Raw genomic sequence first — 26,485 nt, forward strand, 5'->3', positions numbered from 1 at the left:
CACACTCCAAAGTCAAACCACTTTCCAGGTTTTCTGGCTCTGAGTTTCACTGTTATTTACCAAATTCCAGTAACCTAGTGTTTAACTCACAATTTTTGTTTTTGGTTTTGGTTTTTTTTTTTGCCAGTCATGGTGCCTGAACTCTGGGCCTGGGCACTGTCCCTCAGCTCTTCATAGCGCTCTACCACTTGAGCCACAGTACCACTCCAACTTTTTCTGCTTGTGTGGTACTGAGGAATCGAACCCAGGGCCTCATGCATGCAAGGCAAGCACTCTACCACTGAACCAACTTCCCAGCCCCCCTGGCCCTACTCTTAATAATCAATAATTTTGTTGTTTCTAATTTCACATTTTATTTTCGTTTGTCCGGGATCATCACAGTGATAATACCCTCATCTCTGGGAATCACCATTCTTGCCTCTCTGAACCCTCCTGCTTTCCATTATCTCCAGGCAAATGCAATTCCCCAGGTATATGAAACCACTGGTGGTTAGCAGGGTGACGGCTTTACCTTCCACTGGACATAGCCTGTGTGTGCCTTCCCAGCCAGGACATCAGGGGAAGGTCCACCTGCATCCTCAAGACCTGGCAAGAACTTCCAAGAATGATTGTGCAAGAGCCTGGGATCCTAGCTAGGGCAGAGGCCTCAGGCAGGAGGAGCAAGATCAGAGGCCAGCCCTGTCCAAAAGGCAAGAGAACCGACCTGAAAAATAAAAAGGGCTGGAGGCTTGTCTCACGTGGTGGGGGTAGTTCAGGTAATGGGCGTGACTGGAGTGGTAGGTGTGGCTCGGGTGGTGGGGCGTGGCTGGAATGGCAGGAGGCGTGGCTCAAGAGGTGGAACACCTGCCTAGCAAGCCAAAGGTCCTGAGTTCAAACCCCAGTATCGCCAGAACGAATAGGACACGCAGTGAGAGCCAAGCCAGGCACCCAGGGAGCTCTTCCGCATTATCTCTATTAGATGACGCCGGGTTGTCACTTGGCAACACAAAGTTGAGCAATAGGTGACCTGTGATTGACACGTCGCCCCAGAATTACAAAGTCACGTGTATGGTGACCTGTGATTGACACCTCGCCGCTCCAGTTATAAAGTGCTTCCAGGACCACAAAGCCTTAGGTCTGCGTATTCAAGGGTTTCTTTTTACCTCAGTGAAACCGAGCGGGGCACGTGTGCGTGCCGCCCCTCGCTCTGCTCGTTGGGGGCCTCGCTCCCACGCCCTCCCGGCCGGCCCCTCTCCTCGTCTGCGGCCACCGCATCCTCACCGTGCCGGCTCCCGCGGTCGGAGCCCTCAGGAAGCGCGCGCCACCCCAGTCTCCCGGCCCTGGAACGACCCCGGAAGTGGGCGAGCAGACGACCCCCCAGGGAAGGCGGCGCGTCGTAGCCAATCGCGCGCGCCCATGTCCGTGATGTCATGGAGGCACTGGCCAATGAGCGTGGGTCTGAGGGCCACTTCCGGCAGGCCCCCTAGTTTACCGCCGCGCCAAGGGCCGGCCGCCAGCCCCCCGCGGGAGTTCGGCTGCGACCCCGAGTCGCCGGGCGCCGGCCCCGGTGAGTGCTGGGTGGCGGCCCCTTGCCGCGGGGACGGACCGCGCGCGCGCGAGCCCTCCGGGGAGGTGAGGGTGGCGGTGCCCTACAGTCCTGCGTCCTCTCCCGGTTGCGACACTGGAGGGATGGAGGGAAGGACCGGACCCGGGCCGAGCCCTGCACACCTTGGGGCGGGGACGGGGGTCTGTTTCATCCCAGCTCCGAACACACACGTGACAGACAGCTCCGGCTGGGGGGGGGGGGGTCCATCCTCTGGACTGGGGTGACGGCTGGAGCTGGGGGGCGGGTGCAAATCCTTCCTCCTGGAAGGAGGATTTGACCCCCCCTCACCCCCCCCCCCAGGCCTGGGATTAACCAAGGCAGATGGCCGGGGCCCTGCACCCTGACACAGACCGCCCTTGGCGGTGCAGGGGGGCCCACCTGCAGGGTGCAGAGGCCGGGATGAGAGCCAGGCCCAGAACACCTCCTTCCCGGGTAGGGCTGGGCAGACCCTGTTTATTTTGGGGGGAGGAATGGAGGTGCCGTGGATGTCTTAGGTGTGTTCACAATGGCGTGCTTGCTTCCTTGTGCCATGTCACATCTACTCCACTGCCCTGGGGGCACATTTTGGTCTCTGAAGGAAGGAATCAGTGGATAAACTGATCCAAAAAAGCAGATGGTTTTGGGGGTGGCAAGTGGCTTTTTTTTTTTTAAGAGGAATGATGGAAAATTCAAGGCCATTTTGTTTTGTAAACGTTCGCAGTGAAAATAGAGGTTGCTTCTGAAGATTTCCCTTAGATCTTTCACTTTTACAAAACAAAGAAATCTCAGGGTTCCTGGAGTCATGAGAGACTTTGCAAGAGTCCTGTGACCCAGAACAGGTTGTGTGGTGAGGACACAGCCAGGAAGTGGTGTATGACCAGTTGGGGGGCGCATCCTGGCCCAGAAAGAAAAGGAGGTATAACTGGCCAAGGATATTCACCCCATGTCACCTTTAACTGGAAAAGAGTTTATAAACACGCTCCCCCACCCCATCCTCTGCCACAGAGTATTCTTCCATTAACTGCCCAGAGGGTCAATTATATCAGGAAGGAAATGACTGCTTAGTCATTTAGCTAAAGAAAAGCGTTTCAAATACAAGTAGCATCTCTGTTCTTGAAGCTCAATCTGCAGACTGAACCTGACCTTCATACATTGAATTATTAGCTATTAGGTGGGCTTTTTACCCTTTTCTTTTTTTGTCATATGAGGCTGGACTCAAGTGCACAGTACTTCTTCCTCATCCTCCTGCGTGCTGGAATTACAGATGTGTGTCACTATGCCCAGCAAATGGTATTACATTGCTGTGTGTGTGTGTGTGTGTGTGTGTGTGTGTGTGTGTGTGTGTGTGTGTGGTGGTGTGTTGCTGGGGATGAAAACAGCCTGGTGCATGCTAGGCAAGTGCTCTCTACTTGTCTACATCCCTCATCATGTGAGTTACCTTTAAAGACTAATTTGTATTCCTCAAATCAATAACAACATCATAGAATCTGGGTACTGGTGGCTCACACCTGTAAACCTAGCTAGTCAGGAGGCTGAGATTTGAGGATCAACACTAGTCCAGGCAGGCAAGGCTGTGAAACTCTTAGCTCTACTTAACTACCAAAAAGTGTAAATAAAGAGGAGCAGGGAATGTGGCTTAGAGGTAGAGTGCTTGTCTAGCAAGCATGAAGTCCTGGGTTCGACTCCTCAGTACCACATAAACAGAAAAAGCTGGAAGTAGTGCTGTGGCTCAAGTGGTAGAGTACTAGCCTTGAGCAAAAGAAGCTTAGGGACAGAGCCCAGACCCTGAGTTCAAGCCCCAGGTCTGGCAAAAATTAAATATTAAATTAAAAAAATATTTATAAAGAAGCCAGAAGTGGAGCTGTGCCTTAAGTGATAGAGTGCTGGTTTTAAACAAAGAACTAGAGGATAGCTCCCAGGCCCTGAGTTGAAGCCCCAGTACTGGCACACACACATACACACCCTGAGTTGAAGCCCCAGTACTGGCACACACACACACACACACGCACGCACGCACGCACGCACACACATCAGAGTCTACCCATTTTGCCAAATTGGAAGAATTAGTTCATGAACATCCACAAACCCTCCATTTGTTAATTATACCTGCACTTTGGTTCACCTGTCACCTATCTGTCCATCAAGGCCACCTTGCTTTTTAATTAATTTTTTACTTGAATTTGTGGGCAGGATTTTAGCACCTCAGGGTATCAGAAGATGCTGGAGGTAGGTGGAGATTGTCCTCATTAAGTGTTAACTTGAATCTTTATTGTATTCACTGAGAAGATGAAGAGACCTAAACCTCAGGCTGGCCAGGAAGACACTTGATTTCTTTAAAAGATGGGAAGCTGGACTCCTTAGTTGGAGCTCCTTGGAAAGCTAAGAGTGGGAAGACTATGCTTTGAGGCCAGTCCAGGCTGGCTGAAAAGTTAGTGAAACCCCATCACAACTAATAGCTGGCTGTGGTGGCACATGTCTGTCATCCCAGCATTGGTGAGAAGTGTAAATAGGAGGATTGCGATCCAAGCCTACCCAGGGCAAAAAGGGGGACCCGGTTTAAAAATAACCAGGGGGAAAAAAATAAAGAGGGCTGGAGGCATGGCTCAGCAATACAGCACTTGACTACTAAGCTTGAGACCTGGAGATCAAACCTCAGTGCGAGAGAGAGGGGGGGGTGAGGAGGAGAGGTAGAAGAGGGTAGAAGAGGGGACTCTTGTGCGGGGACATTAGAACATGTTGCGTTCTCACACACTGCACACCTTGAGGGCTCAGACACTCGTGTTCTGGCCAGCTCTGGGCAGTCAATCACTGTAAAGGATCCAAAGGGACCCTGAAGCCTGGCTAGGGGTGCGGGGTGGGTGGAAGAGGGGCGGCGTGTATTGGCAGCGGGGGCAGGGTGTGGGCACTGTGATCCTGACCTAGGCCCCTGCGCACAGATAGTTTTCAAATGACTCAGGAAGGCTCCTGACCCAATTCTGCTGTATGTCTGGTGGGCATGGGTTCAGGAACGTTTTTGGGGGGTCAGTGGTTATATGGAGGCGCCTCCACCCCCAGACCTGCCCTGTAGTCAGCCTCCATCCTGGCATCTTGCTGTACTTCCTGTGGTGGGTGTCTTAGTTTCTCAGAACTTGGCTCTGTCCCAGCTCCTGCCTTTCTGTTCCCTGTCCTTGTCACTTCCTTTATGACCTGCGTCCAGCTCCACTTAGCACATTTTGGTCATGGAGCTTGAACCCAGGGCCTGCATGCTGTCCCTGAGCTCTTTTGCTCAACACTAGCACACTACCACTTGAAGCCACAGCGTCACTTCCAGTTTTCTGGGGGTTAATTGGAGATAAGAGCCTCACTGATTTTCCTGCCTGGACTGGCTTTGAACCTTAATCCTCAGATCTCAGCCTTTTGAGTAGCTAAGATGACAGGCATGAACCACAGGCACCAAGCTTGTTGTTTTTGCTTTTTTGTGCTAGCACTGGGTCTTGAACTCAGAGCCAGGGCACTCTCCTTTAGCTTTTTTGCTCCAAGCTGAAAACTCTACCATTTTAGGCACACCTCCACTTCTGGCTTTGTGGTGGTTCACTGGAGATCAGAGATTGATGAACTTTCAACTCTCAACCCTCAGATCTCAGCCTCCTGAGTAGCTAGCTGGGATTCCAGGCGTGAGGCACTGGCAGCTGGCTTCCACTCATTTTGTTCCTGCAGAGCCTGTTTTACATGCTGCAGATGGGCATATTTGTAGACCAGCTACATCTCTAACCACCACTGTACTTCCTGTGCCTTCTGGAGCAGCCCATCCATCTGGGAAGCTGCAGGAACAGCAGCTTGGCCCAGCCTCCAGGCCCCCCGAACAACCTGGGTTCCCAGGAACTATCCCAACAGACTGCCCTCTGACCTTGCTTCTCTCCTGTCCCGAGGGTGGTGTTTTCTTTTTCTGATAGTACTAAGTTTGAACTGAAGGTCTTGCTACATTGGCACTCTATCTTAACTGAGATCCCAGGGTGTACCACTGTGTCTGGCTTATTGGTGGAGATGTGATCTTCTAATTGTTTTCCTCTGGCCTGGCCTTAAGCTTCAATCTTCCCACTCTCTCTCTACCTCCTAAGTAACTGGGATTACAGGCTTAAGCCACTATGCCCGGCCTTCCACGGGCAGTGTTTTCTAGGATTGAGAGCTACCTTGTCAGATCAGTCTGTTCCTTGTGACTCCCTGCTGTGCCCATTCGTCCCTGTGGGCTTGGTATCCTAGGTATGGCATGGTGGGAAGCATGCTTCCTCCACAAGTCACAATTTCAGGGGTTACCCTAGGGAATCGCAGCCATGGCGATCCCCAGATGGGGAGGACTGGCCCGTGGTACAGCTTGGAGACTCTGCAGAACACAAAGAAAGAAACAGAAGAGATAAAGGAAGGGCGAGGGGAGTGAGGAAAGGAAGCTGGAATCACTCAGGGAGAGCAGGCAGGGGACCTTTGCGCCCCTCAGTCCCTGTGGTCCCCTGGGGCTCAGCTGGGATGCCAGGTACACCAGGGACCCCTTTGTCAAGCCCAGGAGAGTGACAGAGACCAACCAGCCTGGCAGAGAGGTAAAGAAGCCAGGCACTGGTGGCTCAAAGGGCAGGAAAGTCAGTGAGACTCTCATCTCCAATAAACCACCAGAAAACCAGAAGTGGTGCTGTGCTCAAAGTAGTAGAGCACTAGCCTTGAGCAAAAGAGTTCCCAGGCCCTGAGTTCAAGCCCCACGAGTGCCAAAAGAGAGGGGGGAAGAGGGAGAGGGAGAAAGAGAGAGGGAGGGCGAGAAAGAAAAGAAAGGAGAGGCAAAGGAAGAAGTTTCCGAATGTCAGAAACAGGCATGGCTTCTGCTCTTTTTTTTTTTTTTTGTCGGTCGTGGGGCTTGAACTCTGGGCCTGGGCGCTGTCCCTCAGCTCTTCAGCTCAAGGCGAGCGCTCTACCACTTGAGCTACAGCGCCACTTCTGGTTTTCTGGTGGTTTATTGGAGATAGGAGTCTCACGGTCTCTCCTGCCCGGGCTGGCTTTGAACCGCGATCCTCAGATCTCAGCCTCCTGAGTAGCTAGGATTACAGGCGTGAGCCACCAGCGCCCGGCTGGCTTCTGCTCTTTGGTGTGACCATTTGCTCCTCTCCCTGACCTCATCCGGCCCTCCATGAGACACATCTCCATGGAAAATTCCCCTGTGACCCTGACGTCCCCATGCTGGGAGGCAGTACTTTGATATTTTTGTTTTTGTTATTGTCGTTTTTGAGACTGAGGCTCACTCTGGAGCCCAAGCCTCCAACTTGTGATCCTTCCGCCTTGGCACCCCCCACCCAAGCACCGGCATAGCAGGCATGCGCCACCATACTCGGCTGACACTCTCCTTCCCGTGTGTTTCCCTCCAGTGCTGCCACCATGCCCGCCTCAGTGCTATGGGCAGTGGACCTCTTTGGGAGGGTGTACACACTGTCCACGGCCGGCCAGTACTGGGAACTGTGCCGGGACTCCCAGCTGGAATTCAAGAGGGTCAGCGCGGCCACACAGTTCTGCTGGGGCATCGCCTGTGACAACCAGGTCTACCTGTATGTGTGCGCCAGCGATGTCCCCATCCGCCGCCGAGAGGAGGCCTACGAGAACCAGGTACTTAGCGTTCCGCTCCCTTCCAGGCAGGCCTCCCTGCCTCCTTCCCTGCATTCACACCACCTTGCTCATGCTCGAGATCCATGGGACAGAGCATCTGGGTCTTTTTTTTTTTTTTTTTTGGTCGGTCGTGGGGCTTGAACTCTGGGCTTGGGCACTGTCCCTGCATTCTTCAGCTCATGGAAAGCGCTCTACCCCTTGAGCCACAGCACCAATTCGTTTTCTAGTGGTTTATTGGAGATAGAAGTCTCACGGACTTTCCTGCCTGGGCTGACTTTGAACCACGATCCTCAGATCTCAGCCTCCTGAGTAGTTAGGATTACAGGCGTGAGCCACTGGCGCCCAGCTAGCATCTGGGTCTTTGCAGCCCTGGCTGGGTCATTGGCTGGGTTCTGATGGGGGTGTGCTCTGGTAGATTTCGGGAGCCCAGGGGACCATGTCCTCCTCTGCCTGTCATGCTGGGACCATGGGTGGGTGCTCTACTCGTTAGGGCCATGCTGATGCACTGGGTCTTTTTCCCCCCTTTTATTGCCAGTACTGGGATTTGAACTTAGGTCCTTGCACTTCCTAGGCAATCGCTATCCATGGAACCCAAGATCTTTTCCACTCTATTGTTTTTCAGATAGAGTCCTCTCCCTTTTGCCTAAGATGAACCTTGGGCTGAGATTCTCTTATCTCTGTCTTCTGAGTGGCTCAGATCATAAGAATCAATCAGCCAGGCACTGGTAGCTCACATCTGTAATCCTAGCTACTAAGGAGTCTGAGATCTGAGGATCACCATTCAAAGCCAGCCCAGACAGGAAAGTCCATGAGACTCTTACCTCCAATTAACCACCCAAAATCTGGAAGTGGCACTAGTGGTAGAGTGCTCACCTTGAGCTGAAGAGCTGAGGGACAGCACCCAGGCCCAGAATTCAAGCCCCATGACCGACAAAAAGAAAAGAAAAAAAAGACTGAATTACCATGCCCAGTTTGTAGGTTGAGATAGAGCATCCCTTCCCCCACCCCCACCCCCGCACCCCCAGGCTGGCTTCAAACTATAATTCTTGTTCCTCTTATCTCCCAAGTAGCTGAGATTACAAGCCTGAGCCACCATGCTCAGCCTGATGCTCTAAGCTCTTCCTGAAGTGTCATGGATGTCCTTGATCCCTGAATGCCAGATAGGCTTGCTGTTCCTCTGCTACCCTAGAGCTAGGCGAGAGGGGCCTGCTGGCCTCAGAGAGAGAGACCCTGTCCACCTGGGTCTCCTCCCAGCATGCCGGGGGCCTGAGACTTTCTCTGTGTCCCTGGCCTCAGCGCTGGAACCCCATGGGTGGCTTCTGCGACAAACTCCTGCCAAGTGACCGCTGGCCATGGAGCGACGTGAGTGGGCTCCAGCACCGGCCGCTGGACGGGGTGGCGCTGCTGTCACCCCACTGGGAGTGGGAGTCAGACTGGTACGTGGATGAGAATTTTGGAGGGGAGCCCACCGAGAAAGGGGTAGGTGAACTTGGTGTCCACTGCGACTGTGGTGGGGGGCGGGGGGGGCCATGGCGCCCAGCTGTCCCCAGTTCCCGCAGTGGCTGACCTCTGCTTGCTGGGAGAGGGCTGTGTGTGGCATGCGTGTGATGAGGCCCCCCCCCCCCGACCCTGCTCCCTCCCCTCTGCCTGTCACCCATCCCTCCCACTTGCCCACCCCCAGCCTCACCCAGCCCGCTTGGTCTTGCAGGGCTGGACATACGCCATGGACTTCCCTGCCACCTACACAAGAGACAAGAAGTGGAACTCGTGCGTGCGGAGGCGGAAGTGGATCCGGTACCGGAGATACAAATCCCGCGATATGTGGGCCAAGGTCCTTGCACGGAGCAGGGCACAGGGGTCAGGGCAGGGTGGACAGGGACAGAAGGGCACAAGGAGCCTCATCCCTGTGTGCACCGGGCACCATACCCTCCCCTGACGACCCCAGGGCATTGTGTGTCCCTCCACCTTGGCCGCTGACCACACACAGGGCCAGGTGGACAGTGGTCCAGGCTAGCTCAGAGCTTGACCTGCCCTAGGCCAGGCTCTCCTACGAGCCTCCAGTGCTGTTTCCATGGCGTCAGGATTGGAGGTCTGGGCCGGGTCCTGTGATCTTCAGAGACCACAGCCTTCAGCCCAGACTGAGAGTCCGGGTGTGGCCCTCAGTGGGAGCTGAGCATTGGGGAACCATAGAGGCCACTTGGGCCAATAGCCCAGGCATGGCTGCTGACAGACAGGCCAGACAGGACCCCACGGCCCTGGCCTGCTGCCTCCGTGACATCAGGCGCCTGGGGGCTGAGCTGAGGATAAAAGGTTCTGGAAGGCTGGAGAGTAGGCGGGCAGGGATGGGGAAGGAGGGCTTGCAGGGTGGGCACCCCGGCTCACCAGGTCATGACAGCCACTACTTCTCACCGTTTCCTCCAGATTCCCTCGAAGGATGACCCTGAGGCACTGCCTGACCCCTTCAATGACCTCTCCGTGGGGGGCTGGGAGATCACGGAGGAGCCCGTGGGCCGCCTGTCTGTGTGGGCTGTGTCTCTGCAGGGAAAGGTAAGGCCATGCTAGCCCTGGGCCCCGGGGCCCTGGGGTCCCTAGAGCTGGCTGAAGGTTACTAAGCTCCCACAATTCCCCTCTGTGAGCCTCACTTCCCGGAAGACTGCCACTGTCTCATGTCTCTTCCTAGCCCATCTGGGGCATAGGTTCTAACACTGCTGTGTCCTTGGACAGATCCTGGGCTCTTCCAGCTCTCTGGGGGTCCCTGTCGTTGTTTATGAGTGGGTGGGCTAGCGGGGGAGGGGGGCAGGTGGATGTGTGAGGAAAGTTAATGAACTAAGGAAAGGACTAAATCCACTCCAATGGAGCAGCCACACGATGGGCCGGGCACAGGGGCTCCGATCGATAGCTTGGCATGGTTAGCCAGTAACATCACGCACTGACCATGAGGCTCTACTGGCTTTGGGATGGCTGAAGGATGGAGAGGAGGGGTCTGGCAGGGTGGGAGCTGCGGCTTGGGAAAGAGATGCCCATCTAAAAAGAGGGGACCACAGAGGAGCCAGCGCCTGCCTACCAGAAGACTCAATACTAAGGGAGGTGTGTGTGTGTGTGTGTGTGTGTGTGTGTGTTGTTCCTGAGCTTTTGTGCTCAAGGCTGGTACCTTACACTCACTTGAACCACAACTCCACTTCTGCCTTTGGTGGTTCATTGGTGATTAAGAGTCTCATGGACTTTCCTACCCAAGCTAGCTTTGAACCATGATCCCTCCGATCTCAGCCTCCTGAGTAGGCAGGATTACAGATGTGAGCCACCAGCACCCTGCAGGAGTTAACTCATCTTAAATAGTCAGGTTAAGGACTAAAGAAGTGGCGGTGGCATATGTGGGGACCTTGAACACCACAGGTGTCCTGAGAGCTCCAGGCCACTAGGGGGAGTGGAGCACCGGAGGCTGCGTGGAAGGCAGTCCCCGCAAGCAGCCGTGCAGAATGGGTCTCTCCCCTTGGACCACCAAAATCCAAGCCTTGCATATTGCATGAGGATGGGAGGGGAGGTCACTGGCTCTGCCACTGAGGGAAAATTGGAGGAGGCAGCTATACGGTCAGGGTGCACATGTGTGTGCTGCTGGGACCCCAACTTGTGGCCCATAAGGGGCCAGGTGGGCTGACGCAGTGGCGCCTGCCCCCTTTTTTGCCTCCCCAGGTGTGGTACAGAGAGGATGTCAGTCACCCGAACCCCGAAGGCTCCTCGTGGTCCCTGGTTGACACCCCCGGGGAGGTGGTGCAGATCAGCTGTGGACCCCACGACCTCTTGTGGGCCACACTCTGGGAGGGGCAGGCCCTGGTGCGGGAAGGAATCAACAGGAACAACCCCAGAGGTGCGTAGCCCTGTGCTGCGGGGGCGGAGGGGGGGTCCTCCAGCATTTTGGTCATCTGGGGTTGCTTTTCTTGGGGGGTAGGAAGTTCCTGGACCATCGTGGAACCTCCAGGATCTGAAAACGGGATCATGCACATCTCTGTGGGCGTCAGCGTGGTCTGGGCCGTCACCAAGGACCGGAAAGTAAGATGGAGGACTGAGGACCACCGGGGTCCCACGTCACTAGGGATCTCTCTGCTTGAAAAGGTCCCCTAAGCCCATTAGAATAAATGTGACATCACTGGGCACTGGTGGCTCTCACCTGTCATCCTAACTACTCAGGAGGCTGAGATCTGAGGACTGCGATTCAAAGCCAGCCTGGGCTTTCAATGCCAATGAACTACCCAAAAAGCCAGAAGTGGAGCTCAAGTGGTAGAGGGCTAGCTTTGAGTACAAAAGCTCAGGGACAGAGCCAGTGCCCAGTTCAAGCCCCAGGACTGGCACAAAAAAGGGAGGGGGGCTAGGAAGGTGGCTCAGTGGTAGAGCACTTGCTTGTCTTGCATGCATGAGGCCCTGGGTTCGATTCCTCAGCATTACATAAGCAGAAAAGCCCAGAAGTGGCACTGTGGCTCAAAGTGGTAGAGTGCTGGCCTTGAGCTGAAGAGCTCAGGGACAGCATCGAGGTCCAGAGTTCAGGCCTCACAACTGATAAAAAAAAAAAAAAAAGAAAAATCTAAGCTGGGAACCAGTGGCTCACGCCTGTAATCCTAGCTACTCAGGAGGCTGAGATCTGAGGATTGCAGTTCAAAGCCAACCTGGGTAGGAAAGTCCATGAGACTCTTAATCACCAATGAACCACCAAAGGCAGAAGTGGAGTAGAGTGCTCGCCTTGAGCTGAAGAGCTGAGGAACTGCCCAGGCCCAGAGTTCAAGCCCCATGACTGGCAAAAATAAAAAAAAAAATTGAAAAAGAGGCTGGGGGCATGTCTTAAGTGGTAGAGTGCCTGATAAGCCAAGGGCTCTGAATTCAAACTCCAGTATTGCCAAAAAACAGAACAAAATCCTAAATATTCTCAGCAAGGCTATCCTCTTAAACAGAGGAAATATTGAACCAAAGCTCAACATATTCATTCATTCTTGCCGAGTCCTTTCACCTCAGTTACCAGGCATGGTGGCTCACACCTGTAATACCAGCACTTAGAAAACAGAGGCAGGAGAATCATGAGTTTAAGTCCATTGTGGGCTCCATAGTGAGATCCTGTCAATAACAGCAACAACAACAAATAAGGGTCTCTACGACCCTCCAGAGAGGCGTTTATTTCCGACTTTTCCAGGTCTGGTTTCGCAGAGGAGTCAACTCGCATAACCCCTGTGGCACCAGCTGGATCGAGATGGTGGGAGAAATGACGATGGTGAATGTGGGGCTGAATGACCAGGTATGCCTGGGGGTTCCCACGCGCCCCATGCAGCGCCCCTTGTCCCTTGTCACTGCCCAGCCTTCGCAGGCACCCAGGGTCCTTGCCATTTGTCCTAGGGCCATGCCCCTCAGGGCTAATGGGGACACGGCAGGGCCACTCCCCTAAGCTTGACTCTGGCCACAGCCTCTCCTGCGCATTTTCCATGTGGGTTTGACAGTGTGGCCTTCTCATGGGTAATGAGCCTGTAAAGTCAAAGGAGCCAGGTACCCATGGCTCATGCCTGTAATCCCAGCTACTCAAGACACTAAGATCTGAGGATCTGGATTCAAAGCCAGCCTGGGGCAGGAGAGTTTGTGAGACTATCTCCAATGAACCAGCAAAAAGCCAGAAGTGGAGCTATGGCTCAAGTGGTAGAGCTCCAACCTTGAGCAGAAAAGCTCAGGAACAGCATCCAGGTCCTGAGTTCAAGCCCCAGATTGCAGCAAAAAAAAACAATAACCTTCATGGAGCAGCCCTGGAACTCAGTTTCCCACCAGAATCCACAGGGAAGAGAAACACACAAGTAGACTTGCATCTCAACGTGCTCCAGGAGCCCCAGGCTCCCTAATTTGGAGAGCCAGGATCTGGACCCTTCTGGGCTTGCAGGGAGCAGCCCCCATTCCTGCAGGGAGACCCACAGGGGACTTGCTGCACAGCAACACTCACGGGCATACACCCCCCCACGTCACACCCACAGGCCCTCCTGTTCCCCTAGAAAGGGCTAAGAGCCTCAGGCCGGCGCCTCTGTTCCATCCAGGTATGGGGTATCGGCTGTGAAGACCGCACTGTGTACTTCCGGCAGGGCGTTACCCCCAGCGAGCTCAGTGGGAAGACATGGAAAGCCATCGTCTCGGGCCGTGAGAGTGACCGCTCACACTCAGGCAGCTCATCCAGCCTCCTTAGGTGACCCAGGGACCTCAGGGCATAGAAGAGGGGGCGGGGCAGGCCCCAGGGCCGCAGTGATGAATGTACAGCGTCATGTGCTAAACACGTGGCGTGTGTTTTCAAATGCTCGTACCCATCACCCCAGCTCCTCAGGCATCTTAGATGTGGAGCATCACCCTTCAGAGACAGCCCGGGTAGGAAAGTCTGTGAGATTCCCATCTTCAAAATAATCAGTCAAATGCTCAACTGGAGGCCTGGCTCAAATGGTACAGCGCCAGAGGAAAAACAAATGAGTCAACTTGGTGTCATGTATATTTTACCCCAATTAAACGAAAAAAATAGCCAACAACTCAAGTCCAGATCTCCACTCACTGCCCTATAGCTCTGATTGGCCAGGGCCCAGCCTGTGCCCCCCGGGCCCACAGGTGTCCCTGTGTGAGGAGGAGAGGTGAGGAGTCACCCTTGCAATGTACATCCCCAAGAGAAACGACACCTGCGCTGTTCTGTCCGCAGCGCCGGCTGCTTCTTTGGGGACGAGGTGAGGGGCAGCAGCGAGTCAGCCCCAAGTGACAATGACACCTCGGAAGTGGAGAGACGGGATCCCAAGCAGCTGCTCCCTGAAGAGTCTCTGGACGGTTCCAGCAACCCAAGGGGAAGCTCAGCCTCGGACACTGGCCCTGGCAGGACCCCCGGGTGTGCCGGGGAGCACTCCGGTCCCACAGAGGACAGAGGGGACCCTGCTGCAGCCTTGGGTCCCCGTGAACACCCAGGCCCAGCCTCCCCGCCTGCCCAGTTGCCCTGGACCAGTATTGACCTGAAGGAGCCCAAGAAGGCAGCCGGCCACGAGGCTGCCAGCTGTCCCGAGGCTGCGGGGCTCAGCTCCCAGGGGCTCTGCCCGCTGGGCACGGAGGAGCCCTACGGGGCTGATGACCACCCACTGTGGGCCTGGGTGTCCGGAGGCAGCTGCGCCGTGGACACGGGCTCCACACTCAAGTGGTTCACGGTCCAGTCAGGTAAGGGGGCCTGGGCAGCAAGGCTAGTGTCCCAATGGGAGCCCCTGGAGGATGTGGGAGGCCACTAGGCACCCCAATAGGAGCCCCTGGGGGTGGAGAGGTCCCAGGCCTTCAGGTAGGGGCACAGTCAACAGTCCTAAGCAGGCCCTGGGCCCCGCTGGGATAGTTGCTGCATGGTGTCCCCTCCCTTGTCCCCCAGTGGAGGAGGGTGGGGGAGACCAGGGAGGGAGGGAGGGCTCAAAGGCCTTTGTGCAATGATGGGAACCTTCTAGCAAGAAAAGGCAGGAGGAAAGCCAGCCCTAGGTTCTCCGGCCAGCTGTGGGCAGGATGGCGCCTAGCCCTGAGGCCTAGCCTCCCGCAGGCCTATCCCCTTCGGCGCAGACGCTGTCCCTGTCCATCACACCTGCGCAGACAGCGGCCTGGAGGAAGCAGATCTTCCAGCAGCTCACGGAGAGGACGCGACGGGAGCTGGAGAACTTCCGGCACTATGAGCAGGCCGTGGAACAGGTGCGCACGGCCCCACATGGCACGAGGCAGGGGTGGAGGGGGTCTGGGGATGGGTGCACCCGGGACCTGGGACTGTGTCCCGCATGGGATGCCAGCCCCACTGCCCGATGCCTGTGCCGCAGTCAGTGTGGGTGAAGACGGGCGCGCTGCAGTGGTGGTGTGACTGGAAACCCCACAAGTGGGTGGACGTCCGCGTGGCCCTGGAGCAGTTCACAGGCCACGATGGGGCCCGGGACAGCATCCTGTTCATCTACTACATGCTACACGAGGAGAAGAAGGTACCAGCAGCTGCGTGGCCACCAGGGGCAGTGTCTGCAGAGGACACAGGGCCAGGGGCACCAAGGGTGGGGATGGCGTGCCCTTTTGCCTCCAAGGGCCACCCAGAGCTACTTGTAGGCCCTGGCTTTTCATTGTTTTCTGTGCCAGTGTTGGCCTTGAACTTCAGGCTCTCTGACTCACCTTTAGCCTTTTAAGAATTTTTATCTTGAGACAAGGTCTCACTATGAACCCAGGCTGGCGTGGAACTCAACCATCCTCCCACCTCAGCCTCTTGAGTAGCTAGGATTACAGGCATGCGCCACCATTTCCAGCTCCCTAACCTTTTGGCCTGTGCTGGCCACAAACCATCATCCAAAGTCATTTCCCTGCTCCTCAGCGGACGTGTGGCTCCGGGAGGTGAAGTGGCTTACCGCTTAGCGTGTGCCAGGCAGTCAGTGCCAAAAATCTTGAAGATGTCACCAAGGTGCACCAAAGTGCAACTTTGGTACTGGCACCTGCTTGGCCCTTGGGGGCCCAAGGCTGAGCTCTAAAATGAAGGGAGTCTCGCGCTGTGGCTGTCTTGTCCAGGGTGACCACCTGGACATGGAGTACCCCATCTCCCCACAGTACCTCCACGTGTTCCTCAATGAGGTCACAGCACTGGTCCCCGTCCTCAATGAGGCCAAGCACTCCTTCACCCTGTACACCCCGGAGAGGACCCGGCAGCGGTGGCCCGTGCGCCTGGCTGCGGCCACTGAGCAGGACATGAATGACTGGGTGAGTGAGCAGCGCCCAGGGCAGGGGATGAGGGGCAACCAGGTCTTGGCCTGGCCAGTAGTAACCATCCCTTTCCATGCCAGCTCGCCCTGCTCAGCCTGTCCTGCAGTGAGAGCCGGAGAGTGCACGGCCGTCTGTCCCCACAGGCCATCTGGTCCATCACTTGCAAAGGGGACATCTTTGTGAGCGAGCCCAGTCCTGATCTGGAGGCCCAAGAGCACCCACTGCCCTGTGACCAAATGTGCGTGGTTATGCCCTGGGGCTGGCACATGCCTTCTCCCCCTCCACCCCCCCCCCCCCCCAGCGCCCAGAGCACCAGGCTCCAGGAGAAGGGGCCCTGTAGGGGTGGACACAGGCTGCTTCTCTCTGACCATCTGCTGCCCCAGCCCCTGGCTCCATGTTTCCAGATCTCTTCAAGGCCAGCCACAGGGAGGGGTGGGGTCAGAGAAGCCATGTCCCTCCCCATAGCCCCTGTCCCCGACTGGGGTGCCTGAGGCAGAGAGAAGAGCGCAAGGCAAGGTTTCAGGGTAGTTAAGGGATGGGCAGTCCTTGGTAGAGGCTATGTCTAGCCTGAAACCATGGGAGGGAGGGAGGGGCCACTGCAAGCAGATCCCCAGGGAGGAGAGAATGGACGGGGACCCAGCCCCTGACCAGGAAACCAACCACAGCCCAGTGCACTCTGCGCCCCCTGGTGGCAGAAACGGGCATGGCCTGGTGGACATTGTCAGCCCGCAGCCGCTGGTGACGCTGTTGCTCAGGCAGAGGGTTGGGTGACACATCCCTGCTCTCTGCCATGTGCCACCCCACTCCCCCATGGGAGGGGCTGCGTGGAGCACATGGTTGACCTCCACCCTATGGTTGGAGGCTGGCTCTCAAGCACCCCCTGCCCAGGGTGGAGCTGCGGTGGGCAAGTAGGTGCTCAGTTTGCTGGGTTTGGTAGCATGCCTTGTGTCCATGAGACCACACACAGGAGATGTATGTGTATGCTGGTCTTGGGGCTTGAACTCAGGGCCTGGGCACTGTCTCTGAGTTTTTTTTGCTCAAGTTTGCTGCTCTACCACTTGAGCCACAGCTCTTCTTCCAGCTTTTTGGTGGCTCATTGGAAATAAGAATTTCATAGACTTTCCTGCCCAGGCTGGCTTTGAACTGAGATCCTCAGATCTCAGCCTCGTGAGTAGCTAAGATGACAGGCGTGAGCCGCTGGCATCTGGTGAAGGAGACTGTGGGGACGTTAGCAATTTGGACTGAGATGTCTTTCTTGCTTCCTTCTGTGTCCCTCGCTTCCTCTTCCCCCCCAGGTTCTGGCGGCAAGTGGGAGGCCATCTGCGCGTAGTGGAGGCCAGCAGCCACGGCGTGGTATGGGGTATCGGCTACGATCACACGGCCTGGGTGTACACAGGCGGCTACGGTGGCGGCTGCTTCCAAGGTGTGGGCACCTGAGCACCACAGTTGGCACGGCCAGCTTCCTTCCTTCCCTCCTCTAATCCCCAGCTGGCTTCCCTGCCCACCACTGGGCCACTGCCCCACGACTGGCACTTGCTGTGCAGCTGGCTGGTGGGTGACCTTTACTCTACCAGCCTCCACAGCAGAAAAAGTTCCAAGACCAACCCAGGAGCCAGCAAGCCGGCAGAGCCCAGGGCTCCGAAGGTTCTAGAAAGCCAGCTGCCAGGCCTCCAGAGGGTGCAGCCCCTCATTCATAGATGAAGCCTCAAGGCGCCTTGGGATAGCCCTATTCCCTCATTCCTCTCTCATTTGTGGGTTGCTTTCTGGAGGGCAGGTGCCTGCCCACCCCCCCCCCCCCAAGTTCTGGGAGGCAGAGGGGGATGAGGAGAGGTAGACTTAACTCAGCAACTCTAGAGGTACCCCTGCTGGGCCCGTTTCCTGACAATTAGCTTAACTGACTGCTTAAGAGATGGTTTGAAGCCAACCTGGTCAAAAGTTAGCCCAACCCTACCTCACCAACAAGTTTGTTGTGGTGGTGCATGCCTTTAATCCCCGCTGCTCAGGTGGAGGTAGGATGATCTAGGCCCAAGGCTGACTTGCACAAAAGCAGGAAACTCTGAAAAATGAAAATGAAAGCAGACGGGCTGGGTTAGAGCCCTGGCCTAGCAAGGACTAGATTTGGAGTCCATCTCAGCAGCCTGGGCTGCAGGCCTGCCTCTGTCTATACTGTGTGGGCCTAGGTGTTGCAGAGGGAATGCAGAGTTCCAGACAGAGCCAGCCAGGGCTCCATCCTGGCAGCTTCCTCTCCCCACAGGCCTGGCCAGCAGCAGCAGCAACATCTACACGCAGTCCGACGTGAAGAGCGTGTGCATCTATGAGAACCAGCGCTGGAACCCCGTCACCGGCTACACCAGCAGGTTAGGGCGTCACCCGGCCCAGGCCACCACCGCCACCATGCTAAAAAGTGGACAGTGACATCCAGCAGCTGGCGTCAGAGCCAGTGTGGAGCACTGGATCTCAGTGCTTATGGAGGGTTCTGTGCCCCCACTCTCTTTGACAGTGCTGGGATTTGAACTCAGGGCCTCTTTCTTGCTAAGAAGGCACTCTACAACTTGCGCCAGTCCTCCAGCCTGGAAGCGTTTACACTTGAGTTTAAAAATTCATTAGAGCCAGGCACCAGTGGCTCACGCCTGTAATCCTAGCTACTCAAGAGCCTGAGAGCTGAGGATCACAGTTCAAAGCCAGCCTGGGCAGGAAAAGCCATGAAATTCTTATCTCCAATAAACCACCAGAAAACCGGAAGTGGCGCTGTGGCTCAAGTGGTAGAGCACTAGATTGAGCTAAAGAGCTGAGGGACAGCGCCCAGGCCCAGAGTTCAGGCCCCATGACCAATCAAAAAAAAGAAAAAAAAATTTGCCGGGCACCGGTGGCTCACGCCTGTAACCCTAGCTACTTAGGAGGCTGAGATCTGAGGATCACAGTTCAAAGCCAGCCCAGGCAGAAAAGTCTGTAAGACCCTTATCTCCAATAAACCACCTGAAAAACCGAAAGTGGCACTGTGTGGCTCAAGTAGTAGAGTACTCGCCTTGAGCTGAAGAGCTGAGGGACAGCGCCCAGGCCCAGAGTTCAAGCCCCACGACCAGGAAAAAAGAAACAAACACCAAAAAACAACTTTGCCAAGTCCAGCCCATATCTTCTTCCTCCTCCTCACCCACACCAGATCCCGATTTCTAATACAATGTTGGTGTTACTTGGATTACGGGGGCGGGGGTGGGGGGGGAGGGGGAGGGGGAGGGAGGAGGCACGTAGTGGTATATGGGTGGGTGCTAGTCTGTGGCTGACTTGTTTCTTTTCTTTTTTCCTGGTGGGCCCCATGCACACTAGGTAACCCTGTGGGGACTTCAGCTGTCCAAAGAGATGTGGTCCAATTGGGACTTGAAGGAATTTTTATCTCTATATAAAATTAGAGACAGAAATCCCCCTGAGAAGCCAGGTGCCCGTGGCTCACACCTGTAATCCTAGCTGTTCAGGAGGCTGAGATATGAGGATCATGGTTCAAAGCCAGCCCAGGCAGGAAAGTCTGTGAGACTCTTATCTCCAATAAGCCACTAGAAAACCAGAAATGGTAGCTCAAGCAATAGAGCACTCGCCTTGAGCTGAAGAGCTCAGGGATAGTGCCCAAGCCCAGAGTTCAAGCCCCATGATTGGCAGAAGAAGAAAAAATACTCTTGAGAAGCTTCTCTTTTTTGGGGGGGGGGGGAGGGGGGTTATAGGGCTTGAGCTCAGGGCCTGGGCATTGTCCCTGAGCTCTTTTTGCTCATGGTAAACATTCTACCACTTTGAGTCACAGTGCCACTTCCAGTTTCTGGTGGTTTATTGGAGAGTAATGTCTCACAGACTTTCCTGTAAGGACAGCCTTTGAACCACAATCTTCAGATCTCAGCCTCCTGAGTAGCTATGATTTCAGGCGTGAGCCACCAGCACCCAGCCCTCCTGAGAAACATTTTTTTTGGGGGGGGGGGGCCATCCTGGGACAGTGCCACTTGTGGCCTTTTCTGAGTAGTTTATTGGAGATCAGTATCTCAGGGGCTTTTCTGCCTGGGCTGTTTTTCCAACTGCGATCCTCAGAGCTTAGCCTCCTGAGTATCTAGGATTACATACACGAGCCACCAGTGGCTGGCTTTCTTTTTCTTTTCCTTTGGCCAGTGTTGGGACTTGAACTCAGGGCCTTGAGCTTGCTCAGCCCTGCTGAGATGGGGTGCAAGCCTGCTCCCCAGGGTTGGTAGCATCCCACAGCTGTCATCCCACCACAGGGGTCTGCCCACCGACCGGCCCATGTGGAGCGATGCCTCGGGGCTTCAGGAGTGCACAAAGGCCGGCACGAAGCCCCCATCCCTGCAGTGGACCTGGGTGAGCCTGCTACCCCACCTGGGCGGAAGGGGGGGGTCCTGCCCACCTCCCCTCCTCATGTTGCTGGCTGGACTGTGGGTTTCGGGAGGGAGTCCTGGTCTCATTGCTCCCCCATAGGTCTCTGACTGGTTTGTGGACTTCAGCACCCCGGGTGGCACTGATCAGGAAGGATGGCAGTATGCCAGTGACTTTCCCGCGTAAGTGTCCCCTCCTAGGAGCTCAGGGCCCAGGCCTATGTGACACACAGGAGGTATCAGGGCCCTGGTCATCTTTGGAGGACCTGGGGGTTTAGGCCAGGCCTTGAGTGACAGGTGGTGAGGACAGGAGGATGTGGGGTGGGGGGGGGGGGGGAGGCAGGTGCCATTTTGGGAGGCTTGGGGAGGCCTGGCCTGGGGCGGGCTGTGTGGCCCCTTACAGGAGTCACGGCCACTTGGAAGATTAACCAGAAAAGCCTGAGCCAGGCCCCAAGTGGGTGCCTCGGGGTGACGCCCACAAGGAGGAGGGGCAGCCACCGATGCTGGGCTTTTTGAGGTCGCCTTCAGGCTGCAACCAGGCCTCTGCCTCCCCTTCCAGCCCTCAGCGGGGCTCATGGCTCTTGTTCCCCAGAAGAGCCCTGTGGGGGGCCTGGAAAGGGGAGGGCGCGGAGCCCCCCACCCCCCAGCTCACCCTGCCTGGTCCCAGGAGCGCCAAGCTGCAGGCCTGGCAGCCACCCTGGAGGGACATCCACGTCCTGGGCCACCATAGCTGCTCCTCTGACCCCGGGCCCCACCCCACAGCTCTGCCCGGTCCCAGCTGGGAAAAGAATGGGTGCAGTGTCCATCGCTTTCCAGAAACTTCCACGAAGTGGTCTTGATTTCGCCACCTCTTCCTCTTGCAGCTCGTACCACGGCTACAAAACCATGAAGGACTTTGTCAGGAGAAGGTGTTGGGCCAGGTGAGGGGCCCAAGGGTGGCAGTTGGGGGGGTCAGGCCATGGCATCCCCTGGCTGTCAGGAAGCCCCTCCCCCCGGGGGGTGGGGAGGGGCCTGGGGCCTGCAAGCTAGCCTCTGACCTTAGTCCCCAGGAAGGAAGGCAGGGAGGGGAGGAAAGCCGAGTCAAGGTAAATGTCAGCCCAGGAAATGCCCGCGGGCTCTGGTGCTCTGGTTTCTGCAGTTTGTTCTCTAGAACAAATAAAAACTGTCCCTGGCAGGTTCTGGGCAGGTAGGAGGAGGTCCGGCTGGCCTGGGGGAGGGACCTCATTGTCCCCCCTCCCTCCCTGGGTGCCTGGCAGCACTGGCTCCTGGGGCTGGCGGTCACACTTGGGTTCTGAGCCTTTTGTTGTCTTTTTCCCTGCACAGAAAATGCAAACTGGTGACCAGCGGGCCCTGGCTGGAGGTGGCCCCCATCGCGCTCGGAGACGTGTCCATCATCCCAGCATGCCCTGAGACGGAGGGGCAGGGACACAGCATTGCCCTGTGGGCTGTCAGTGACAAAGGCGACGTGCTGTGTCGCCTGGGTGTGTCTGAGCTCAATCCTGCGGTGAGCGTTGCTCGCCGCTCGCCACTTCTGCCCTGAAGCCTGGCCACGCTCAGCTGTCCCCAAGGCCTGCTTGGGTCCCTGAGGATGCAGGCACCCCATGTGGCCTAAAGGGATCACTGGGTCCCGCAGGGTGGCTGGCATTGGGAATGAGGTTAGCACTGCTGCTGCCCTTTCTTTTTGTCGGTCATGGGTCTTGAACTCAGGGCCTGGGCGCTGTCCCTAAGCTCTTTTGCTCAAGGCTAGCACTCTACCACTGGAGCCACAGAACCACTTCTGGTTTTCTGGTGGTTCATTGGAGATAAGAGTCTCGTGGACTTTCCTGCCTGAGCTGGTTTTGAACTGAGATCCTCAGATCTCAGCCTCCTGGGTAGCTGGGATTACAGGCGTGAGCCCCCAGCGCTGGGCTCAAGCTACCCTTTCTTGGGAATTGGGGCGGCATGGTGCCCTTGGTGAGGTGCACATGGTTACTTTCCCAGGGGTTCAGCCATGGGCGGGGATCAGACCACACTCAGGGCTGAGTCAGGCCAGGCCTGGTCTACATGATCCAGGGCCGCCCCCTGGCATCTTGTACCTCAGTGTCACCCCCCAGCCTTGTGCTGTGACAGGGTTCAGCAGCCCCCCCCCGTCCCCCCATCTCCAGGGCTCCTCCTGGCTGCACGTGGGCACCGACCAGCCCTTCGCCTCTGTATCCATTGGAGCCTGCTACCAAGTGTGGGCTGTGGCCAGGGATGGCTCTGCCTTCTACCGTGGCTCCGTGTCCCCCTCCCAGCCGGCTGGTGAGTGCTGCCCCCAAATCCACAAGGCCTCCAGGCTGTGAGAGGTCGTCTGGAGGGATGTGTCTGGGAAGCCAGTGGGCAGCTCCCCTAGCAGGCCACTTCCTGTCACTGAGCCTCACTGGGATGTTCCCGTCAGGCCCTGTGCTGGCTTGTTTTTTTTTTAGGGTATTTAGACTAGGTTCCTGGCCGCCCCTCAATGAGTATGTGGGTAGCTGGTGCCCCCCATAACAGTGGGTTTAAAGGCTAACCATCAAGGCCAGCCCTCCACTGTACACTGGGCCCACTGCACCTGTCAGAACCCACCACAGTCCCCAGAGGTGGTGGTGAGGCTGTGTGTGAGAGAATGTTGGGGCTCGCATTGGCTGTGTGTGTGTGTGTGTGTGTGTGTGTGTGTGTGTGTGTGCCGGTCCTTGGACTTGAACTCAGGGCCTGGGTGCTGTCTCTTAGAATTGTCACTCAGGGCTAGCACTCAACCACCCAAGCCACTTCTGGATTTTATTGGAGATGGAGATGAGTCTCATGGACTTTCCTGCCTGGGCTGGCCTTGAACCATGATCCTCAAATCTCAGCCTCCTGAGTAGCTGGGATGACAGGCATGAGTCACCAGTGCCTGGTGACTCAGAGTGCCTGGTGGCTTTTTGTGGCCCCCGGTCACATGCCTACATGGCCACAGTGAGCATTGGCGCAGGCCCCCGCGGTCCCGCAGCCTCCTTAGCCGGCTGTCCTGTCACAGGTGACTGCTGGTACCACATCCCATCCCCTCCCAAGCAGAGGCTGATGCAGGTGTCCGTCGGCCACACATCTGTGTATGCCCTGGATGAGAACGGCAAGTCATGTCCACTGCTGCATAGTGGGGCTCCCTGGACACCCCAGCGTGATGGCCAGCAGGCCACACAGAGGCTGGGGTGGGGGTGGGGGGTCTAACCTCCCTGCTGGGCCTCTATCGAATGACTCCTGCACTGGCCTAGGCCAAGATGGAGTGGGAAATTCCCAACCTCCTCCAGTGACCCAGGGTGGGGGACCCAGCCCTGTCTGTGCCCAGGGGACAGGTTCTTGTCCCACCTGTCAACTGAGCACACAGCATCAATGCGGGGGGTGACGTATCTTGGCAAGGCCTGCACAGGGAGCATCTTCTAGAAGATTCCATGCAGGTGTGAAATGCAGGACCCTGGGCAGCACAGAGCTACGTAGCCTCAGGGCTCTGGTCCCTTGCCATGGGGCACAGATAAGGAGAAGGGTAGGAAAGACAGGAGTGGAGCTTGAAGTTGGAGTGTTTCTTCCAGATCCGGCTCTCTTGGTATTTGGTTAAAGCATTCTTTGTCCTCAGTTTCCACCCACGTGGAGGAGGGCGCGGCGGGCCAGCCCCGTGTCCCACAATGGCACGGTTATGAAGCTCAAGAGAAGCCCAGCCTGGAGAGGCGCAGGGTTGGCTGCGGCCCAGGCTCTCCAAGTGGGGGCAGCGAGAGCCCAGGGATGTGGGGGCCAGAGGGGGTGCTGCATTGAACTCTCAGCTTCCCAGACGCCACCCCATGCCAGGGTGGTCCTTGACTGCCCTGTATCTCTTGTAGGAAACCTGTGGTTCCGTGGGGGGATCACGCCCAGCTACCCGCAGGGCTCCAGCTGGGAACACGTATCCAACAACGTGCGCCGCGTGTCCGTGGGGCCCCTGGACCAGGTGGGGCGCCGGGGGATGCTGGTACTTGCGGGGGGGGCCGTGGGCACTCCTCCCGGGGGGCTCCAGCTGGCCTGTGTTCTAGGTCTGGGTCATCGCTAACAAAGTCCAGGGGAGCCACGGACTGAGCCGGGGGACGGTGTGCCGTCGCACAGGGGTGCAGCCCCACGAGCCCAAAGGGCAGGGCTGGGACTATGGTATCGGGGTGAGTGGCCATGGGAGGGCAGGGCGGAGGGGGCTGGGAGGAGCCCCGCGTAGGTCCCTGGGCCGCTGGTGACCGGGCTTTCCCTTCAGGGAGGATGGAGTCACATCTCCGTTCGGGCCAACACCACCAGGGCCTCCCGCAGCTGTTCCCGGGAGCACGAGGCCCAGGGCCCCGTCCGGTGCTGAGGCTCCAGCGGGGCCTGGAGGCCAGGATGACAGTGGGTTTCGGAGCACGGCCTGTGGCAGGGAGCACCAGGCCCACTCCAGGAGTAGGCCTGACCATGGCCACCGCAGGGGCGCTGGCCGGTCGGAAGCTGGTGGGCGCCTTCACATGCCCCCCCCCCCCATCGATGGCAGATGCTGTGGCTGGAGGCATGGGGGAGATGGTCACTAACGGGGTACCTCACTCCCAGCCTCTGCCACTGTCCCCTCTTCTCTGCCTTTCCCACACCAGGCCTAGAACCTGGAAACCAGAGCCCCTAAGGAAATTGCACCTGAGCCTGTGGCTGTGAATCTATGGAGCGGTCTTGTGTGGCAGGGTGGCCAAGTGGCCTTTGTGGGATCCAGTGGTGTCTTTGGGGGGGGCCCTGCAGTCAGCTGAGTGAGGAGCAGATTTGTGCCTGCTGGGCAGGGAGTGCACAGAGACCCAAGCTGCCCAGAACCCCTGTGTGGAGCACAGGGTACCCCTCCCCTTTCCCGGCCAGACAGGAACAAGCCTAAGCTAGTGGCCCATCGCTCCCGTGGCTTCTGTGCTGGGGGGGGGGGTGCAGTCTTAGGTTTATTTCCTGCATGTGGGTGTTGCCCAGGAAGGAGCCAGAGCTGTACCCCAGAATGAGCAGACTCGTCCCCCTCTGGCTCTTGGGGGGGCTGGTCCCTAGGAAGCGAGGCCAAGGCTCCTCAGGCCCCTCCCTGAGGCATTGGTGTTTCTGGAGGTGGCACAGGTGTGCGTGAGCGCAGGGGCCCTGTGGGCGGCCCCGTGTGTTCACCCACGAGCTGTAGCAGCTGGCTCCCCAGCTGGCAGAGCCTTCAGCATGGCGCCCTGGGGCTCCCCAACCTCTCTCGGGGGGGGAGGGGTGTATGAGTCTCCTTGCACTGCACAGTGCCAGCTGTTGACTTTCTCAGCGTCACTGAGCTGTCTCCACTCCAAGGATGCTTTATGAATAAAAGTTCACCAGTGGCATTGGCCAGGGAGTCTTTATTGATCCAGTTCCTGCGGCAAAGGAACAGTTGTTCTAAAATCGTGCATTTTCCTTTTAGGACACAGCATCAATCTCATTAGAACTTTGAAGGTTCCATGGGGGGGGGTGGGGGTGGGGAGAGGCAAGCCAGGTATTGGTGGCTCCACCTGTAATCCTAGCTACTCAGGAGGCTGAGATCTGAGGATCGTGGTTCAAAGCCAGCCCAGGCAGGAAAGTCCATGAGACTCTTTTCTCCATTAAATCACCAGAAAACTGGAAATGAAGCTGTGGCTCAAAGTGGTAGAGCACTCGCCTTGAGCAAAAGAACTCAGGGACAGTGCCCAGGCCCTGAGTTCAAGTCCCATGACCGATATGTGCCGCGTCCTGCGCCCCCCCCCCCCCAAAAAAAGAGGCAAATTTGGGTCATTTAAGAAAGTCATCACACTGATAATGGGGGAGGGGGAATTTCTCAGAAGGCCAAGTTCTGGTTTGCTGGAATTGGGGAGTTGGCCCTCAAGGACTGTGGTGGACCCATGGCCAGAGGGTGACCCAGACCTTACCAGTGGGCAGCTCCACGGGACTCAAGAAAACTCAGCCCCTCAGCCCTACAGGATTCCTGTAGGATAGGAGTCCAGGACAGGGATGAAAGGGACTCAGCCACCCTGGCCAGTCACAGGCCTGTCCTCAAGTCCCTGGAATAGGGGCCTCTGAGGGTCCTTCATGATGGGCCACAGGGCATGCAGATCCCCATCGGCCACAGGAGGAGGACTGGACCCTCCTCTTGGTGCCTAAGAGCGCAAGGGCCAGCTGGGGCCACAAGACAGGGCAAGAGACCCTGAGCAGTCCTGGATTATGGCCAGCT

General features: G+C 56.9%; 1 protein-coding gene across 4 annotated transcripts; it reads left to right on the top strand.

The window, feature by feature from the left end:
• Positions 1-1,467: 1,467 nt before the first annotated feature.
• On the top strand, positions 1,468-25,630 carry Tecpr1 (tectonin beta-propeller repeat containing 1). Of its 4 annotated transcripts, none has more exons than XM_042687001.1 (25): positions 1,468-1,546; positions 6,949-7,183; positions 8,480-8,662; positions 8,892-9,014; positions 9,605-9,730; positions 10,874-11,048; positions 11,130-11,230; positions 12,360-12,461; positions 13,240-13,385; positions 13,881-14,380; positions 14,742-14,887; positions 15,010-15,165; positions 15,773-15,922; positions 16,006-16,163; positions 17,221-17,348; positions 18,180-18,282; positions 20,179-20,275; positions 20,393-20,472; positions 21,153-21,209; positions 21,613-21,793; positions 22,434-22,569; positions 23,303-23,395; positions 24,138-24,244; positions 24,327-24,446; positions 24,536-25,630. In XM_042687001.1, the coding sequence occupies exons 2-25, from the start codon at positions 6,959-6,961 to the stop codon at positions 24,629-24,631; spliced, it is 3,489 nt and encodes a 1,162-aa protein (XP_042542935.1). In that variant the 5' UTR covers positions 1,468-1,546; positions 6,949-6,958; the 3' UTR covers positions 24,632-25,630. The 4 variants fall into 4 exon arrangements, with proteins under 4 accessions (XP_042542935.1, XP_042542937.1, XP_042542936.1 ...); XM_042687003.1 differs by having other exon boundaries at positions 22,434-22,478; positions 23,353-23,395; XM_042687002.1 differs by having other exon boundaries at positions 8,480-8,545.
• Positions 25,631-26,485: the final 855 nt, after the last annotated feature.

This window comes from Dipodomys spectabilis, unplaced genomic scaffold (assembly GCF_019054845.1).
Source record: "Dipodomys spectabilis isolate Male_0828 unplaced genomic scaffold, ASM1905484v1 ptg000098l, whole genome shotgun sequence".
In the NCBI taxonomy this organism is placed as follows: domain Eukaryota; kingdom Metazoa; phylum Chordata; class Mammalia; order Rodentia; family Heteromyidae; genus Dipodomys; species Dipodomys spectabilis.